Source organism: Polyodon spathula, chromosome 1 (assembly GCF_017654505.1).
Source record: "Polyodon spathula isolate WHYD16114869_AA chromosome 1, ASM1765450v1, whole genome shotgun sequence".
NCBI classification, from domain to species: domain Eukaryota; kingdom Metazoa; phylum Chordata; class Actinopteri; order Acipenseriformes; family Polyodontidae; genus Polyodon; species Polyodon spathula.
In genome coordinates this window covers 14,750,797-14,772,482 of record NC_054534.1, presented here as the reverse complement: position 1 = coordinate 14,772,482, position 21,686 = coordinate 14,750,797, and the positions used below count along the sequence as shown (strand labels likewise).

The window sequence follows — 21,686 nt, the reverse complement described above, 5'->3', positions numbered from 1 at the left end:
GTAAAAAAATGCTGTAAAGTAAGAATGCTTTCAAAAATAGACATGTTAATAGTTTATATTTATCAATTAATAAAATGCAAAGTGAGTGAACAGAAGAAAAATCTACATCAAATCAATATTTGGTGTGACCACCCTTTGCCTTCAAAACAGCATCAATTCTTCTAGGTACACTTGCACACAGTTTTTGAAGGAACTCGGCAGGTAGGTTGGCCCAAACATCTTGGAGAACTAACCACAGTTCTTTTGTGAATTTAGGCAGCCTCAGTTGCTTCTCTCTCTTCATGTAATCTCAGACAGACTCGATGCTGTTGAGATCAGGGCTCTGTGGGGGCCATACCATCACTTCCAGGACTCCTTGTTCTTCTTTATGCTGATGATAGTTCTTAATGACTTTCGCTGTTTGTTTGGGGTCGTTGTCATGCTGCAGAATAAATTTGGGGCCAATCAGATGCCTCCCTGATGGTATTGCATGATGAATAAGTATCTGCCTGTACTTCCCAGCATTGAGGAGACCATTAATTCTGACCAAATCCCCAACTCCATTTGCTGAAGTGCAGCCCCAAACTTGCAAGGAACCTCCATCATGCTTCACTGTGGACTGCAGACAGTCATTCGTGTACCGCTCTCCAGCTCTTCAGCGAAGAGCCTTCTGCTACAGCCAAATATTTCAAATTTTAACTCATCAGTCCAGAGCACATGCTGCCATTTTTCTGCACCCCAGTTCCTGTGTTTTCATGCATAGTTGAGTCGCTTGGCCTTGTTTCCACATCGGAGGTATGGCTTTTTGGCCGCAAGTCTTCCATGAAAGCCACTTCTGACCAGACTTCTCCGGACAGTAGATGGGTGTACCAGGGTCCCACTGTTTTCTACCAATTCTGAGCTGATGGCATTGCTGGACATCTTCAGATTGCGAAGGGAAGTAAGCATGATGTGTCTTTCCTCTGCTGCAGTAAGTTTCCTTGGCCGACCACTGCGTCTACGGTCCTCATCGTTGCCCGTTTCTTTGTGCTTCTTCAAAAGAGCTCGGACAGCACATCTGGAAACCCCTGTCTGCGTTGAAATTTCTCCCTGCGAAAGACCTTGCTAATGCAGTATAACTACCTTGTGTCTTGTTGCTGTGCTCAGTCTTGCCATGGTGTATGACTTTTGACAGTAAACTGTCTTCAGCAACTTCACATTGTTAGCTGAGTTTGGCGGTTCCTCACCCAGTTTTATTCCTCCTACACAGCTGTTTCTGTTTTAGTTAATGATTGTGTTTCAACCTACATATTGAATGGATGATCATTAGCACCTGTTTGGTATAATTGTTTAATCATACACCTGACTATATGCCTACAAAATCCCTGACTTTAAGCAAGTGTACCTAGAAGAATTGATGCTGTTTTGAAGGCAAAGGGTGGTCACACCAAATATGGATTTGATTTAGATTTTTCTTCTGTTCACTCACTTTGCATTTAGTTAATTGATAAATATAATCTATTAACATGTCTATTTTTAAAAGCATTCTTACTTTACAACATTTTTTCACACCTGCCTAAAACTTTTGCACAGTACTGTATATATATATATATATATATATATATATATATATATATATATATATATATATATATATATATATATATATCACTATTCATGCACATGGCTCCTGCCCTGCCACAGTTGAAGATATGCGGGTGTCAAGACCAAGGAAGTGTTATGAAACTTAACGTGTCGTGCAGAAAAATGTGGACTACTGGGTGAAACAAATAAGTGGTTAAGAAAGACGTAAACATCAAGTGCTGTATAAAACAGGCTTGTTTGGTGCTCCTTGTCGTAGCAGAAAGAATGAAATAAAGACTGCTTCCCTCTCCAGAATAGGTAAATATTGTCATATTCTGTATTAGTATCGTTTGACTAAATTTTTGTGAGTGGATTTATTGGGTTTAATCCACAAAATATCAGGCATGGTTAACAACTGTAGAAATGTATTTGTTTTTACCTTATAATCAAATAATGACATGCCAAAATTAAATAATGCCAAGACAAAGAACATTTTTCAGAAAGGTATTAAATGACTTTAATAGAAACCGACAGCTGGCTGGAACTGACCTCGGCCTGATGTTGTTTTCAGAAAATGATATAAAGGAAAATATTTATATATTATAATAAATGTGATATTTATTCTAATAGTAATATTTGGAACATTGAAATACCATCAAGATCCATTTAGAATCAGCATATCAAACAATAATTCTTACACCCACTGTCAAAGTTTTATGTAGTGTATCCTTCATGACCTTAGTGTGTTGTTAAACTCTTTAGTGTGAGTGGGGTAAAAAGGGAAACGAATGACCAATCCCAAGTTATTCTACATTAATTCACCTGTCCTGATAATTACTGTAGGGTAGTGTATATACTATGTGCAGAAAAAACAGACAGGTATCATTAGGACCTATTTCAGTGTTGTAGGGTCTAGTTTTGAGTTATTTTTCAGCAATACAGTCATTGAGTTTTAAGCTATAAACACTAACAGCAGTTGTGACACTCAAAAGCAGTTTCAGGCGTAAAGTGTGATATTTGATTGATGCATGCAGTGTATTCATGCATCATAGTGTGGATATGTTTGTGTGGACAGGAAAGATGAAATGCTCACGTTTATCATCCAGTCAGTGTCATCATTTGGAAAATATGTGCTTTACTGAGTTTATCCAGTTGAATTACCATGGGGTCAATTCATCCCTAAAACCTCTGGTGGTATACATTTAGTTTGGTATGATTTACAAGCTTCCTATAGCCAACTGCTCTGACATAGATTAGAAACAGGTAACACAACTTCAAGTTGTATATCAAATCATGTGAGAAAATGGTACTCCTTTTTGAGGGTCTTGAACATTTTGTAAACTACTACGCAGTAGGTTCTCATGTTTTGTCAACTGGAACATGTATGAATCTTTGATTTCCTTCCTCTTCAGTTTACCTTATTACAGTGTGTTCTGTCTGGTTATCCAGTGTAATTTCTTCTGGTGCTTATTTGCTTATTTTAAACATTCTTACCTGGCATACATCAATTTTAGCATATTTTAGTGGATTATATTTAATCTTTCAGCTATGTTTTCGTTACATATTTGCATGTATATACTGTGATTATAGGCAATTTGTATTTGTGGATGTATGTTACTGACTTCCCTTTTAAAATAATCATGAGAAAACATTCTAGAGTTCAGTAACTAATGATTTAGATAGAAGATAATTCATATACATTAACTCACAGAGCTTGTATGAATATGAGATTCATTATTTAAATTTTCTTTATCATTATAATGTTAGTATCTTACCTTGGTGTTTTGGTCTCACAGATGCAATACAGGGGTCAAAACTCAAACTCAAGACAAAACCAAATTAAAACAAATTATTTTAAATAAAGCAAGTTTTCTTTTATTATTTAATTATGTCTTTTCTACAATTAATTCCGATTGTATTACATTTTTTTTTTTTTTGTCTGAAAGAAACCATTTTGAAACAAAGGACCAAAATATTCATATCAATTAATCTTAAGAACACTTTAGTCTATATTTGCTGTAGATCAGTTAAAAAGTCATGAGAGTTTAGTTGATTATATTCCAAAATTAAACCTCACTCAAAATGCATGTAATTATCTGAAGTGTTCTCTGAAGTATGTTCATGATATAGTAACGACTGTTAAAACAAAACTGTGGGATTGTATCTGGAGCTCTGAATGGGGCTGAATATCAAAAAATCAAATACAGAATTTTAATCAAGTAAAAGCGACATTAAACAACCTATCCTATACAACTAAAAAATAAAACAAACAAACATCAGTTTCAAAACACTACAAAAGTTCAGCTGCATATGGTAAAACCCAGCTATTGATAACAAAAATCTAAAGTCTATTAACTCACTAAAGTAATAAAGGCAAGTTTGTACAATGGCTTACTGTAAATCTTACATCTCTGAAATCTATATCCATTAATCTTTGAAATTAATTTCATTCATTGTTCGCATTCTTGTTGCATATTGTAACAGCTGACAGCAAAGTGCAGTCAGTTTATTGTTAGATGTCTCCTGAAGAGATTTATGGCTAAACAATATGACTGAATTGTGAGTAAATCTTAATACAGCCAGCTTAGCTGTACAGGTAAATTGTGTTAGATGTTTAGTCAGCGGTTCAATACCTTGTCATGAGAAATGTATTCAAGACTAATTAATTCACTTTGAAGATAAAAAATGCTGACGATCAGTTACATTAGTGTACGTTCATAATATATTTCAAAATAGCATCCACCTTTTATTGTTAAACTGGGAGACTGTGACACTGGATATTTCATTAAGAACTTTTCTTACTAAGAGGCAAACAGTACAATGACAGCTGCAATGGTATACAGTAAACCACTGGAAGAATATTTCTACCAGTGGTAAGTTTTATATTTTGACATACCAAATGTAATCATAATTTAATAAACCAATGCAAACTGGTAATACATTCTAGTCTCATGGTACAGCAATGCAAACATGTTTCAACATCAGGATCACTGTGTACTATTTGTTCCAAATTCATTGTTGGTATGGTAACGCTGTGGCCCATATGTCAAGTATACAAAAGTCAACCTTTGTCAAAATCGCAAGCATTCCAGCTATTATGTCTTGAATTAGCTAAATAAAGGTGGGGAGACAGAGTTTTCAAATGGGTCCTAAAAATATGTGGTTCATGTGGCTGATTGCAGCAGTGTATGGTTGATTAACATTTCATTCTTTCCTCCATTAACTTCAGTAGGCCTCAAATTATGTTCTTACTTAATAAACATATAGAAAATGCATTGAAATATTAAAGAACAAGTTGTTAAATATGCCACAAATATTCTGATTATGATCAGAATGTAGAAAGGCTTTCAAAGTTTAATTCTGTGTGCGAGACATTTATTGAAAGAAAAACAGTGTGGGTGACACTAAACTTAGTTTACAATAAAATAGATAATGTGTGAAAATGTAAAAGGAAAAATCTACATTTCTGTTATCGAATCTGGGTGATCTGCATTTCATCAAAAGTTGATATTTTTGTAGTTAATTTTGTGACAATTTTTTTAAAATACATTTTGAAATAACTATAACTACAATAACTACTTCCTATAGCTACTTAATCTAGAGGTTTACCCCATTTTCATCAATAATTTACATTTAAGAATATATAGAACCTATGTTCATACAGATAACATGTCTAGCAAGGTAAAAGATATATCTAGTGTTATCGGTTAGCTGCTAGCCTTAGATGTAAGTCTCTTCTTGGGACACATTGAATATTATATTCAAGCAGCATAAAGCTTGATGTTTAAACACATGTGTCTATTACTGAGTTTTAAAGCTATGTGAAGGTGTCAAAAAAAGTACGGTACCACAGAAAGTTTGTTTTTTATCTCCTAGTTGATATTTCATATCTGGTTGACACCCGTTGTGTATATAAAACTCAGAAGTAATCTCAAGTAACACTTCTATTACAGTTCATATTTATTCTAAGAGAAAAAATATACCTAATGAGTTTCTCCCAGTAGGTGGTGCTACTTTAAAGGAAACGTACTGTATGTATTTGTATCCTAACTGTACAGAAAGCAAAATGCAGTGTTGCAGAGCCATTATTTGGACAGCATATATGCCAATGTTCCTCAAAGCTAGAACAACCGAGGGGTCATTTTGACACCTTTTCTCCTACTCTGTTACATTTATCTTTAGCTTATAGTTTTATATGAGGTTATACTCAAAGCACTTTCTTTTTTTTGGAAGAAACACACACATCTACCTAGAAGGACCAAGGGGTAATTTTGACCCCTCATAGCATTCTTGTCTTTGAATGAGTTTTGTTTGTAGTGTTTTGTTTAAACCTTTATTTTGTTCCTGTGTTTGTTTTGTTTATTATAGAAGCGCTTGAACTGCAGTTCCTGTGTCTGGGCCTACTAATCCAAAAATGCACAACAGCCTTGCCCAGGACTACGCCACATACACAATAATTTGGTAAACGTACATGTTTTGTATATATATATGTGTGTGTGTGTTCTTATTTTTCTAGTCTTTTTTGCCTTAAAATAATTCAAATAATTCAGGCAATGTCAGTAGTAGAAAACTATATTATCAAAAATGCTAATGGTGTTTTAATCACACCACTGGCAACTATAACATAGAAAACACAGTAAAGGTCAAAATTACCCCTAGGTCCTTCTAGGAAGGTAGATTTTCATTCCTAGGTAACATACTGTATTTCATAATATCTTGCATGTAACCAGTTGAATGCAGTGGGCCTGTTCAGTATTACACTTTAAAAAATGAATGGGAGGAAGAGTATCTCTGCTAAACCTGCTGGTCCTGCTATTTGCAAGGCACATGTGTCCCAGAGTCAACAAGGCATTGATTGGATTGGAGGTAAGAGACCATGAAATATGTTTGATATACAGCTAAGACACAGACTTGGTCTCTTTGTGGTACCTGCATCTCTTTCTTAGGTGTAGCCATAAAGCACAGTGCATAAATTCTGCTGCTCTTTCTAAATGCTTCCGCTGGTATTGTTGTAGACGGAATGTTGGATGGAACAGTGTAGTGGGATCTCTCTCTCTCTCTCTCTCTCTCTCTCTCTCTCTCTCTCTCTCTCTCTCTCTCTCTCTCTCTCTCTCACTACGTCAGAAGGTTAGTTCACCTCTGCATAAAGGTGGAATGTTTCAATTTCATTGTCTTTTATTCACAAGCAGGCCTTCAGTGACACATCCTCAATGTCATCTCTTTCTGTAAAACAGAAAAAAAGAACTTCAATTATTAAATGACTTTCATTATGTACACAGAGTATTCAGTAGCTGTTGGGACAATGTATTTTCAAATGTGCCCAAAATATAACAGCCAAGAGTGCAAAGTCTGTTCTATAGATATTCCTAAAAACATTTATTTACAAATTGTTGCAGTTTAAATTTTTTATTAGCAGTCATTTTTTACAAGAATGGACAGTTTAAAAACTGTTCATTACTGACAAATGGTCTTATGAATATGGTCTTTAACTCAGTTTTGACCGGTATTTAAACCCATGACAGTTCACATAGTGGTTCCTAACAAGGCAGTAATATATAGGTTGAGCATCTCCTGCTTTCTAGTCATCTGCTCTTACTACTGGGAAATTATCACTATACCCTAATACTCAATGTGTCTAAAACAATGTAGGTGGTACAATAAACATATGTTTGGCCCAATAGAATTTTATTAATTTTTTTCCTGGTTGGTGTTTGTCTCACCAGTAGATGGTGCTCATTCTTCACCATCACAGAACAGAATTAAAAACTAATCCTGTGTAATAAATAGATTAACCGGTGTAGCTGTCTGAAGGCAAGAATAAGGGAATATATATTTAATTAGCATTCTAAGCAGTAAAAAAACAAAACATTGACAACCCCTTGAGGTCTGACCACACAATATCTTTTCAAATACATAATCGGCTCAACAAATACATCAATGTAATGCTTTTGTCAGTAGACTATCATAACAGGCAGGATACTGTACTTTGGGGTTGATTCCAGCACAGACATGCTCTACCCTGTACATTGTGCCCTCAATATATGACTAGTCTCTCTTAGTCAAATTAAATAGTTTACTATATTAGAGTCTGCATAAAGGTGTAATTGGTTTAATTCAACCATTCAGAGTACGGTTGGAGGAAAACCCTGGACTACAACGACCTGAATATAGATGTTCAAAATGCTATTATACAAGCCATTTCCTGCCCAACAACCAACGCGAGCATCTGCACTGAAACTGCACTGACTGAGTTCCAACACAACCTGACAGATGTACTGGGAATACACTGCTCTTTTGCTCTGTATAACCATTCATTTAATGGCTCTCCCTCTTGCTTACTCCATCTCTCTCTCTCTCTCTCTCTCTCTCTCTCTCTCTCTACATAGTTTTAGGTTTAGGTTCATTTCAATAAGTAGAAAACTACAGTACATACCATAACTATACTAGGAACTTGGAAATTGACGTGTTAAGGCACAGGGTTGCTTTGAAGCAGAACAGCAGACTGACGCTGCTACTGTTCTGTACCTGAGGAGACTTGTTTGCATGCCTGTAACGCAAAACTCTCCAACAACCCAAGTGTATATTTGATAAATACATACCTAAGCTAAAGCATGTCAGCTCTATGAACTATCTCAAAGTTTATCTCACTTGCCTTGATCCTTTGGGAGACGATGGATAAACCACAGCCTAACACTGATACTGAATGTATTTACAGAGCCACCATCACAGTTTCCTACAGGGTTGTTTGTTGTTCTCTTATCCAAACAGTGCTCAACTCCTTCTTAGCCTCAGAGCCGAAAATATATGATTCCATTCTGGCTTATTTGCTTTTTGCTGTCAGACAAATTTTGTGTGACCTACCAACCAAAGTCTGAAGGCAGATCATAACCTTCCATTACTGCATTTACCATAATAATTTAGTTTGCAAAAACAGCAAAGGGAAATCAGAATTCACAGAAACAGATATAAGTTACCGGGATTTATTTAACTTCTTAACAGTCTTTAACAACTGTGACTCATATGAACAGGACTCACTGTTTCCAGCACGTTTCTAATACATGCACTGACTTCTAGCTATTTTACTACAGGGAATAAATGGGGGAGCTGGTGAAAGGGATCAGTGAAAGGTTTTTACTATAACAAACAAGGCATTTGTTCTCAGTGTGATGGATTGTTATTTGCCATATTAGACTGAGATTTCATTGTTTGTGCCCTCATTTTATCTGCAAGGAGATAAATAATAACACTATAGGAAAATATTGTGTGAACAGAAAGCAGATTTTTGTTTCAAAAGTGTAATAAAGTTACCCTCCCTAATAAATAAGTCCTCCTAATCATATCATACCAAGATCATACCAATGAGGAGCCAAAAGAAAAAAGACAAAACATGCTGGCAGCATAACTTGAAATTAACTTGTCCTCAGACACACTTTTCCATTTCCAGTAGTATTTGTGGCTACATGAGTAACATTTTCCCTTGTAGATCATAATAATATCGTCCAAAAAATTCATACTCAATTTTTAAAGTAAGTTTCTCTTTTTCACCACACTACAGGTTTTCCTTTCGATGCTACTCTAAATATAAAGTTCTTAAATCAACATTTAGTTTTTTTACAAAACAAATGTGAAAATAAATTAGCACCGGGACAAACATTTTTTTTAATGTTTACATGTGTACAAGAAATCACTTACACTGTACACTTACTACTGTAGAAACACTAAGCCTGGCATGTATCATTAACTTTCACATTTTTGACAATGGATAACAATGAAGTACAATTCTTAATGTTTAATGCTTGGCAAAAGTCTAACGCTGATATTCTCACATGATCCTCCACTACGGCAAGTTCACTTTTCTGACTGATCACCATCTTGCCTGTAGATCACACCGCAGTTTATTATACCCTTTATAACTCACATGTGTAAAATACAACATACGTGAAAAAGATGTCAATATACCATGCATTATCATCCGTCCTGGCTTGGGAGGAAAGAAGTATGTAGTGATCCTGATAGAGTTTGAATTACAGTAAGAGGCTAGCTGGGTTTATTCAGATTAAGCTTTTGCTGCAGAAAGGTGAATGTTTTATTAGAAGCCCATCATACAGTATTTCATCACTGATCTGTATACAACAGAAAGTGAAGGGTTAAGGAATATAGGGCTGACCGGTAAACAAATCTAGCTGTTCTGATAACCATCTGTACCACAGTTCACCTTCTGTCCCTGCTGTGTATTGTTGACCAGAATCAGATTGACTTAATCACCCATCTAGAGTAGCACAGGGTTATTGTACTGTTCAGCAAACCGACTGCATAGATAATGATAGAGAGATCTGCACCATTTGAACACCAGTTTACCTTCATCTATTTTCATTGATATACTTTATAAAAACAGCATAAACAGCGGTAAGCTAGAACATGCAGTACATTTTTTTTTGCTCAAATAGCTGCCCAACTTTTGTTCACATATCGTTTTCACAAGAAAACAAGGAGTAGATTAATCCAGGGGTGTCAAGCAGCTGCCCTAAAAAAATGAGACCCCGAAAGAGGCTTCACATTAACTCACAGCTAATCCCTGCAGCAAAATGATACTATGTTGGTGGGTTTTTAAACTGCTTTTTCATTAATGTAGGCTCAATATAACTACAATATGGGTAGTAGAAACATCAGCATTTTCAGGTTATATGAGGTTCACTTCCTGCTTTTACAAGTAAAGATTTGCATTTTATGCTTCTCATAGGAAACTTCCATATGTGGGCCCAGGTTGCAGCCGACTGCTGTATCTGCCTGGTTGCTGGCATGCGCTCCAGGCACCCCCTGCTCATGTCACCTGGGTCCCCTGTCCCCTGATTAATTAGGCTCATAACAGGTGTATAAAAAGGGTAATCACAGGTGTTCATTTTTTTAATTAAGGTGGAGGTATGCTTTGCTGTGTTGCTGTGTTTATGTCTGTGAGATTTTGTATAGACCTTTTGTATTGGCCCTTGTGCCTTTTTATTTGTTAATATGTTTTGTTTAGTGTACTGTCTTTGTTATTAAACGCACGCAAAAGCGCTTCAACTGTAGCTTCTGTGTCTTTCTACCTGCCGATAACATCCTGGGCCCTGACACTACCCTGTCACACCATGTAACACAACATATAACACGTTCCAGACTGGCTGACACACTGAGGAGATCAAATAAAACTGTTCATATGGAAAACCACACCCAAATCAAAACACAGACTTGTAATCTTACACTATTCTGTAACATCTTGTAAAGTATTAAGACTACCCTTAAGGATTTTTAAATTGGTAGTACAGAAATGTAAAACTGCAAACTACAAAAACATGGTGAAATTATCAGATTTGTTCTATATCTTCTTAAAATGTGTGCTTTGCTCCCCATACTGTAGCAAAGCTTGCAAATTGCATTTACTCTAACAGCAGGCTTGCTTAGTTTACACAATGAGAGTGGCAAGAAGGTTTCATGGAAGGAGAAAAGCCAATGTCTCGTTTTTAAAGATGAAGCGTATAGACTATATTATAAGTCATATCCCCATCACATTGATCAGTACTTCTTACGAAGTCAGTCAAGTCAGTCAAATGAAATCCAGCGACAGGAAGCAAACCACAGTTCGCAGGATTTCGGCACACCTGTCACAGACGTGAGGAGGACTTGCGTGGATACAACTAGTGATGAATCTAATGATCCTTGCGAACCCGGTCAGATGAACCAGAGTAAGAGATAGAAAAGAACCTCAACAGGTTGTACCAAGAGCATAGCACCGAGCAGGTGGATTCTTTATACCAACAGAAAAGGATTCTACAAGCATCGGTCAGTTTCGTCCTATTTCCCAATTAAACGTAGAAGGCAAGATTTTCTTCAGCATTACTGCTCAGACATTGTCAACCTACCTATTAAAGAACTGCTTCATTGACACGTCAGTACAAAAAGCAGACATTCGAGGTTTCCCAGGATGCTTGTAACACATCAGCGTAACCTGGCAACAAATTAAATCAGCAAAAAAGGAGAGTTAGGAACTCCATGTGACATTCCTGGATTTGGCTAATGCATATGGTTCAGTGCCACATGAACTTCTTTGGGCAGCATTTGATTTTTTCAGCGTACTGATGACAATAACAAATTTAATGAAAGCCTACTTTGGAGATTTGCAATTTAGTTTTTCAATTTCAGAATTCAGCACTACATGGCAAAGCCTAGAAGTTGGAATAATGGCAGGATGTACCATTTCTCCACTGGCTTTTACCATGGCAATGGAAGTAATTATTAGGGCATCAAAATGGGTAGTGGGAGGAGAGAGCTTGGCTTCTGGAATGTGACTACCACCAATTCGAGCATACATGGATGACATGACAACAATGACTACAACAGTAGCCTGCACTAATCGTTTATTGGGAAAATTAACCAATAACATTGAATGGGCACGAATGCAATTCAAGCCCACTAAATCAAGGAGCATCACTATAATTAAAGGTAAAGTAGTAGAAAAAAGGTTGTACATCAATGGTGAGGCAATACCAACAGTGTCCGAGAAGCTAGTGAAAAGTCTATGGAGATGGTACGACGGGGATCTAAAGAAGTTAGATAACAAGCAGTGGAAGGGTTGAAGAACATAGACAGCAGTGCTTTACCAGGCAAACTGAAACTCTGGTGCTTTCAGTTTGGTCTACTGCCAAGACTGCTGTGGCCACTGACTGTGTACGAGGTTTCCTTGACAACAGTTGAGAAGCTGGAAGCTTTAATCAGTTCATAAGTCAGGAAATGGTTGAGAGTTCAACGCTGCCTCAGCCGAGTGGGACTTTATGGTAAAGGAATACTGCAGCTACCAATCTCTGCTCTAACCGAGGAGTTTAAGTGCGCCAAAGTCCGACTGCAAATGAAATTAGTAGATTCACGGGACAAATGCGTAAGGGAGGCAGCACCTGTGTTGAAAACTGGAAGAAAATGGATGGCAAAGAAAGCTGTGGAAGATGCTAAGGCTGACCTTCGAATCAGAGATATTATGGGGCAAGTTCAGCATGGAAAATGAGGTTTTGGTCTCAGTTCAGCTCCTCCTACATGGAACAAGACAACCCCAGCTCAATGGAGGAAGCTGGTAGTCAATGAGGTACAAAAACAGGAGTAGAGGATCAGGTGTGTAAAGGCCATTTCCCAGGCCAAGCAGGGAGAATGGATGAGATGGGAGAGTGTGGAACAACGCAAGATCGGCTGGCAAGACCTGTGGACAATGGAACAGAACAGGATCAGTTTCCTCATCAGAACCTAAACCTCTGAGTGAGTGAGGATCTCTCATGTCCTTTGTGTTCATCACCTGCAACATTAAGGCACATTTTGACAGGATGTAAGGTGGGTCTTAGCCAAGGACGGTTTACTTGCAGCAGAAAGGAGCAGCAACTGGCTGTGGTTGAGATGGAAAGATTCTGAATGGGGATCTCAAGCACAACAGAAAGAAAGCAACGCTGGTGTACAGGCAAGTAAGCTTTTGGGATGGATTGGGGTGATGCTGGGACGCCAGAATCACTGTTGAGCCTTCTTGAGGTGTCGTGGGCTAGTCAAAGAAAAACATATAGAGGATGGAAGCTGCCCACTTGAAGACCCCAGAGATGTACCCTACTTAGCTCAATCCAGACGGTTGTCATGCTGATGCTCTGGGGAGACCGCACTGGGCTAATCCCCGGAGCTAGCATCGCAGCCGTTGTGTGTGCTGATGTGCTGGGGAGGCAAAATTAGCTCATCCCTGCAGTCAGCATTACACTTCAGCAATCTACACCAGACAGAAGGATATCTACAGATGGAAAACAACATAAATGGATGGAGATGCAGATGGATCACATTAGTTTACTGCAAAGCTACGTCTTAGTTGGTGCTTATATTGGTGAGAGCCCAGTTCAAATCAGCATGAAGTTCAACATCTACTCTCATGTAATGGAAATCATTTTTTTATTAGTAGCAAAGTACACTTGTAAGCCTATTAAGAATGCTGTCTCTTGTACAAGATGTAATTACATTTCTTAACATTCAGTTGGTTACCATAGTAACATACAGTAAGTGCCAACATGAAAAAGTAAACAGCTAACACTTTAAAACAATTTAAATTATAAGGAAGTGTGGCAAAGTGCCTGCCCCTGTGTGTATTTTGTGTTGTATGTTGAGTGTTAATGTTGGTGTTTAGTCATTGGTACATGGGATATAAACGGGTCTGTGTAACACGAGTGTTTAAAATGTATATTTGTGTTTAGTCACAAGGATTGCACAGCACTTCACGTGCAAGTAAAAAGTAATAATATATGAGCACAGGGAATTGCACTTTATTAATTCACGTGCAGTTGTACCGCGACTCCAATTAAATGATTGATTAGCAATCGAGTCTCGGTACAGCTGCATAAAAGCTGCATGTTTTCACTCACTCAGGGTTGTGTGTTCGGTGAGAACGGGATTGGAGACGGAGGTAATAATAAAATAAGAACATAAAGTAAATCATAAATTCAGCTCACCATGTTTGTTTGTGTAGTTTATTTTTGTTTGTCTCTTTGTTTTGGCTGCCAGTGCCGTGTCCTGTGTTTGTACTGTTTTATACATAATAATAAACTGCGCAGCAGCGCATCCATTTATCATTTCCTCTCGCAGTACTGTGTGTTTCTTCTGGTCTGACGTCCCCACTACAGCCGTCTTTGTCACAGGAATTTAAAATACAGATATGAAAAAAATCAATGCTTAATACAGTGTCATTAGAGATTAAAGGGACAGTCAGTCAAAATAGGGGATAATTCCTAACAGGACAGTATTTAGGGTAAAATGCTGCTTTCATTGGGAAATGGTCAGCTGGAAGCATCTAATCTAAGCCTGTGCAAAAAAACTAAATTTCCCATGATGACTATCCACTTATTGGACATAATGTAAGTGAGCCATTTTTCATTAAGAAACAATAGAATTTAGTGTACTATATTAAAGTCTATGCTCAAATGATTGCTTCAAAGTGTAAGAATACAGACACAAATTCCCCCATTTTCAGTTTAAGCTTAATGCTGTACAAGCCATCACTGTGAGTAAATTTGGTTTAAAATAATTAGTAAAAGTGATACTTCTTTAAACGTGTCATTTCCTGTAATAGTTCCGGTGCCCTTTGGTCTACCAAGCAATTTAGTTGTGACTGGTTAGGAAGGCAAATCCCTTATGGAATTGTGTATGTCTTTTACGGACATTATATACAGTACAGTAAGGTAGCATCACCATGACAACAATGCCCACAGGTGTAAAAATATCTCCCTATAGTAGAATCCAGTCTGAACTTTAAATCTAAGAAGGCTGTCTTGAACATTCATTTTATAACCGATGTACAGTATGCTTTTCTATATAACATACGCATTGAATTGGTTGACTATCAAATGGTCGCCAAGGCAACATGAAACAAGAGAAACATGGGTAGCGTTTGCGGTATGGAAAAAAGTTCTAAATAAGTGGTGATTAACGTAAGGAAAAACACATCTAATAACGACAGTGGGGGCTTTGATGCACAGCAAATCTTTTTTTTTTCCAGATAACTCCAGGGGGTTTGTAAAAGTAATATAGTTGAACTAAGCTATTGATAAATAAATGCATACATAAATACAGCCCAATGATTCTTAGTGTTCCCTTATCAAATGATCTTCAATGGCAATGTAGGGCACTAAAGTGGCAATTCAGTTGTTCTGCATTAAGAAACAGCTGCACTGTTTAAGCTCTTGATGCTGCTAATGTAAAATGTTTATATATTGACAAATCAATAGTATTGTACTGTTATTATAATGGCATACAAACAGTAATTTGTTAACTTTTATGTCTGTTAGGCATTAGCATGACAGCAAACAGAACAGGTTTTGATGCATTTACTGGAGCTCTATGGATACAACTTAATATTCATTTTGAAATGTTAGACCAACATATTAATATTGTATAGCATATTTAATGGTTACATTTAAGACTTGATGAAAAGGTGATTGTGGATCTGTGTATAGAATGTCAACATTGTTCTGTAAAATGGCACACTACTGACATTGTCTTTTGAACTTTGAAACATTTGTACTAAATTTCCAATAGGGAACAGATGGAATCCAATAGTTCTTTCCAGTGTATAACTGAGGGATATCTGCTGTTAAACTGCAGTTCAGTTGCAGGGTAGTTTTATCTGCAGCCTGTGTCCAGCCCGCTGTTTAACTAAATGCACCATCACTTTGAAGTGGAATTTGTTCAAATGTATTTGGTGGTGCTTTGAAAACACAGTCACAGGAGCGCCATATGATAATGAAGAGAATGCCATCATTGTTTTCTCATCATGTGTTTTAGTGCCAGTGATTTAGGCTGCTGTTTTTCTTGCATTTTGTATTTGAGTGCTGCTTCCCCAACCTTGTGTGAAAACTACTTAGTAACTAGCATAAAGGAACAGTAAACGTATTGTTCTGAGTTCAAATCATTTTATTCCTCTCAAATGTGCTTTTGTCTTTGCATATTCTTCAAAACAGGGCCTGCTTTGTTTAAACGTCTGATCACCAAACAGGGTGCAGATATACCACAGTAAAAATTTTTAACCTAATTATATTTGTATAATAAACCAAGCATCATTGCTAACTATGTCCTCTTCTTTTGTGCTCCAGCTGTGTCTTAATAAGGCTCATTCATGGTCCAGAGAGTATGACCATATTATCTAACTGCTACTGTAGAGCAAAGCACAATAAGCTCAAGCTACTTTCAGACTTTCACTTGTTTCATAGTCCATGTGCAACTGTTTCACTAATGCACACTAAATCAGGTGGAAATGTATATGGAAAGAATACAAGGAGATGCCTATTGTTGAAAGAGGAAAGAGTACTGCTTTCCTCTGGATTTTTTTGTGTATTTAACCCTAAAGGGTTTAGATTTAAAATGTACCCATCTCATAAGAAATGCCCATGCATAGGTTAATCAAGAATTTGTACCAATGTCCATACCAAGTTTCAAAAAAATATTTGACATGTGTACATACGTAGAGTACTATGGCCTGAATATTAATTAATTAATATAGTTGTCCTCATTCATTATGATACAAACTGTGGCAGGACTGGGGCCCTGCACATGGGATTGCGTGTTTTTTGTATTTTGTTTTGGGTGCTTTGTGCTGTACTGTTTTCTGTGCAAATAGAAAACAAGCCAGACACTGTGTGAGACTTGCTTCGACGGCTGTGTGTGTTGACAGGGATTGGCAGCCAGGGATTGGATGGCTATGGATTCCTGACTGGCTGCTAGGCGGGTCTTGGCGAACAACTCGTGATTAAAGGGAACCTAAAGGTGGTTCATGCTGTGGAGTAGGACAAAGCTGTTTGCTGCTACCTATGGAAGTAGGAACCTAAGATCTGACCAAAGAGTGTGGAACTAGGGTCAGCATTTATTAATCCTCCTGCACAGGACAGGGACTAGTTTAAGGATTTTGAATCCCCTAAATACAATGTGTCTCTGTGACCTCTGTTTATAGTGAGAGAAGCACAACCCAAATTCATGGCACCTTTTGTTTTTAGTTGTGTTTTGCAGTGCTTTGTTTTGCCTTTTTGTTTTGTTACACTAGTTGTGTATGTGCGCCCATGCATTACTGTTGTTTGTAGCATCATGTGGTTTGTCTTTTGCTTCTTCTAAATCAATCCCAGATGCCTCAGCTGCGTTTTCCACATCAATCCCTCTGACTCTCTCAATCCCTCGCAGTGGATTCACACACCTCTACTACACAAACATATAACATGTTTTTTGACATAGTGAAATGTCCATAAATCATTTGAAAACCTACAATTTACTATGGTAAGGGGCTTGAGAATTGAGCCCTATATGACAATTGTTGGGGATATTCATCCCCAGAAAACTTACCAAGGAATAAGACTTAAAAAACATCACTTGACGAACATTTTTAAACATGCCATCATCAGTGTAATATTTTTTAGCTTACCAAGGGTTCTAACTCCTTTCGGTCTATAAGGTTGAGTTCGGTCCCAAAGTAATAAAAGTGCTTGTAACAGGTGTTGACGTGTGCCTCTGCACCCATGAGAATGATGCGGTCAAAATGGTGTATGTAGACGTGAACGAAGACCCGGAAAAGTCGGCACACGATCTTCTTGCAGATCTGAATGAAATTCTTTGGAAAAGGAATGCCTAGGAAGAAAAAAAAATAATGCTCAGATTATGCTTTTGTGTAATCAGTGTGTGTGGCAGTTACTGCAAAACAGACTAGTGTCCATATCTACTGTCACAGGGTTCAACACAGGTAGCCACAAGTTTGCTTCAGTTTACTGTAAACGCATCTCAACAATGCTTCAGTTACCATTTCCCTGACCATATTTTTACGCAGGTAATTGGTGTGAGACCACCATAATTTGCTTTAGACAAACCAAAACATGTTGTATATAGGAGGCTTGGTGGTCCAGTGGTTAGAGAAAGGGGCTTGTTACCAGGAGGTTCCTGGTTCAATCATAGCTCAATCCCTGACATTCTGTGTATGACCCTGAGCAAGTCACTTAACCTCCTTGTGCTCTGTCCTTCAGATGAGATGTAAAACTCTGCAGTAGCCAAACTAAATATGACATATATATATATATATATATATAAAATATGATTACATAGATACATAAACTGTAGACCTGGAAACACCAACCTCATTCATCCACCACTCCCTTCCCCCCTTATCCCTAATTGGCAAGAGTACATTCAGAAGAACATTACATTCTATTAACCTCTTTTGCAAGTAAAGAAAGGAGGACTAAAATAAACAGTACAGTATGTCTGCCCCTTGACAGAATAGATACATTGTAATAATAAAGATAACATTTTAACACATACATTTTATGTTATTTTGTCTATTCTGGTCTAAATTATGAGTCAAAATATTAATCTATACTTTGTCTGTAAATTATCACAGTCTGACATTACACTGAAACCACAAACCTGCCAGTGTCTGTCTGCCAGTAAGCCTGCCTTGCTATCAAAGCTGCTGACCTCAGCTTCAACAGCGTGACAAACACAAGTGCTGCCCCTTAGCTATTAATTTGTACAAGCAGAGTACACCTTTGAACAAAAGCCAAAACCAAAACAAATCCCATAAAACACCCAGTCCAACCCAGTTTTTCAATCACTAATGTTAATCATAAACAGCTGTAGGCTTGTGTTACAACTGACAGGTAGAGAAGAAACAGATAAAGTATTATTTTTGTGCATCCCTTGCACTAAAAAACCCACTGGGTGTTAATTCCACTACAGAATATCTTCTAAAAATCTGCATTGTTTTTGTATTTGATCTTAAATGTAATGTTGTATTTTAGTTAGAGTATGTTTTTTTACATAAATATGAAAAGATATATAATTTGCATTTCTAATTGCAGTGCTTTATTATCATAGGTTTACTCAACATAAGTTACCAAGCTTTGAAAATCATGATCTACAGTATGTCTATCAGTGGAGGCACTGCCTCAGAACGGAGGAGTTTTAAATTTCAAATTTATATATATATATTATATATAATATCTATATATATATTATATATATATATATATAATATATGTGTGTGTGTGTGTGTGTGTGTGTGGTGTGTGTGTGTTGTGTGTGTGTGTGTGTGTAGATCATATAGGTTTTATTTAAATAATTAACCTAAATATCCAATTGCTTTAACAGGCACAGACAGAACCACCCTTATCTATTGATTAAAGTAAAGCACTGTTGATCGATATCTTACAACACCCTGATTGAAAACAATGCTGTCTGATTGCTAAATGATCAAAGGGGGGCATTTGCATCAGAATGGGAGGCCAGACAGGCTCCTGGCTGACTGGAAGATGAGTTGAACCAGGTTGCAAAGGAGGGGTGCATCTTGCTGCGAAGGGCACGGTATAGTTGTACAGTACACATAATGAGGATTATAAATAATTTATTTTTAATGTTCACCCTTCACATCACCTCAGTTTAAAATCATTAGAAGCATAAATTGTTCTCACTCTTATGTTTTTAAACTAATACTAGAATAATCAACTGGCCCCAGAGTTAAAACAGGAACTTCTGTATAACTAAAAATAACCTGAAGTGTTTAGAATCAAAAGAAAGGTAATTTCTTCCAGGGGTAATAAAAATAGTTTTTGATCGAACTGTGAAACTTTAGTGAGCATCATGGACCTTTAAATGACTACATTGTTGAAATTATGGTAACGGGGTGGATACCTTGATCCCACACCTAGCCAATGGGAACAACAAGCAAGAAGTTTGAATTAATAAAAAGGCAGAACGCCTTTAACTTACTGAAATAAGGAATCAAAGCCTCAAGGAAACTGTGCCTGCTGGTTAGCCCTGACATCGCGAAGGACAACAAACAGTGCTTTCCGAATCAGAAACATCGACTTTCTACAAACAGAGATTAAGTATACCCACTCGTGTTCCTATAATAAGCTCTCTCTCTCTCTCTGGTTGGTATGATATTAAGCATGCTTGTTAGTTTGGATGTCAGTAAAATTCACTATGGATAATTCAAAGAACGCTTAGCAGAATACATTGTTATTGGTACCTTAGTTTTTAGTTTTGCATGTGATATTGATTGCTCATCGTAACATTTTTGCATGTAATATTAATCGTATAATTGTGTAACTTGCTTATCGTAATATCCTGTGTGCCATGTTAGTTGTGTAATTGGCTGCATGTTTTATAAATTCATTGCTTGGACAAATTCTTAGGCGTATATTCATCCTTGTGTATCAATCTTGAATAATGAACTGTATTTGATTATTTATGTGTGCAGCTACAGAGCTTTACATTAGTGTGTAGACTTGGTGCGTTTTCAGAGGACGTATCAGCCAAAGGTTATGCATTATTGTGAAGCAGTTGCTGTTCAACAATTGGCTGCCTGATTAAGAATAATAACAAACTGACCTGTACCCCCAACCTACTGTTGTGCAGCATTATAATATAATAATGTTCAATAACACAAAAACAAAAATGAGGGAAAAAAAATTATTTTAACCTAAACTCTAGATTCAACGTTCCTATAGTAGCTCCTCAGAGGAGGCAAGGCTCCATTATAAACTCCTATCTGCTATTAACTACTACTAGCAGTAGCAGATCACATGAGATTTCTTTTCATCATAGGAGATAAACCTCAGTTACCAACTCTTATTTCCTATAGCCACATACAGTACAGTACCAGCAATAGCAGATGACATTGTCTGATCCCTGTTTTTAATTGGAGGAGCAACTCAACTCAACAGTACTGTGCAAGAGGCATCGAGTCCACAACTGCTCATACAAACAGAGTGCAGTGGTACAGGTTTGGGCTGAAGAGTTTGCCAAGTTTGCTTCCAGTCTCAGCATGTGCACTGGATTCCCTCTCCCTGTCACTCCCTATTTCTGCATAAAGATCCATTTGTGCCCTGTGGTGTCAGAGTAGGATCGACAGGAATAACACAATACACAGACAGACTGGGCAGCGGCCTCTGTACCTTGCACGCTTCAGCCCAGATCTTCACCATTGTACAAAACAGCCAGGGTCATTTGGACAAGAGTTTACAGATTTGATGCATTTATTGCCATCTTGCTTACTTCCGCATTTACACAGATTTTAGTGCTAGCTAATGTGGTTTTAAAAGGTTATTTGAAAACTACGGCAGTTATCTCCTACACTAGCACAGTTTTCACAGTTAAATTATTTTATGTTTGAGGATGTTCATTGTGGAAGCCAAGGAAAACAACACTGGTGTTGTGAATAATCCTATTTGGACCTACAAATCCACAGATAACAAGACAAGCTGAAACTAGAGCTCCCTGTATTACAGTATTTTATACTGTTCCACCAATCCTGTAAAGTTAATTTGATGAGTCTATTCAAACTGACAGTCATTCAGAATTGTTATATAGTATAATACTAAAAAGAAACCGATGAATTGCAGATAGGTACTTATCCTATGATTTTTTTTTTCATTTTATATCATTACAACTAATTATATTTCACACATACAAGGTTGTCATGGTATTAACACAGATGAAAGCATTAGCAGAACATTTTAGTTTCTTATAGTTTTTACCTCTTCTAGTCAGCAAGACTCACATGAGTTATAGTACATTGTTATTACCAGGAATGATGCTGCTACAGTTTCTCTAGGTACTGTAACAAC

General features: G+C 37.1%; 1 protein-coding gene across 1 annotated transcript in view; it reads right to left on the bottom strand.

The window, feature by feature from the left end:
* Nucleotides 1–3,440: 3,440 nt before the first annotated feature.
* The window catches only part of LOC121314508 (MOB kinase activator 3B-like), a 29,861-nt gene continuing 11,615 nt past the window's right edge, over nt 3,441–21,686 (bottom strand). Inside the window, exons 2-3 of the mRNA XM_041247872.1 lie at nt 17,492–17,694; nt 3,441–6,765 (exon numbers count right to left, since the gene is read on the bottom strand). Coding sequence (XP_041103806.1) covers nt 6,736–6,765; nt 17,492–17,694 — 233 coding nt within the window. The 3' untranslated portion in view covers nt 3,441–6,735. The remainder of the gene's footprint in view (nt 6,766–17,491; nt 17,695–21,686) is intronic.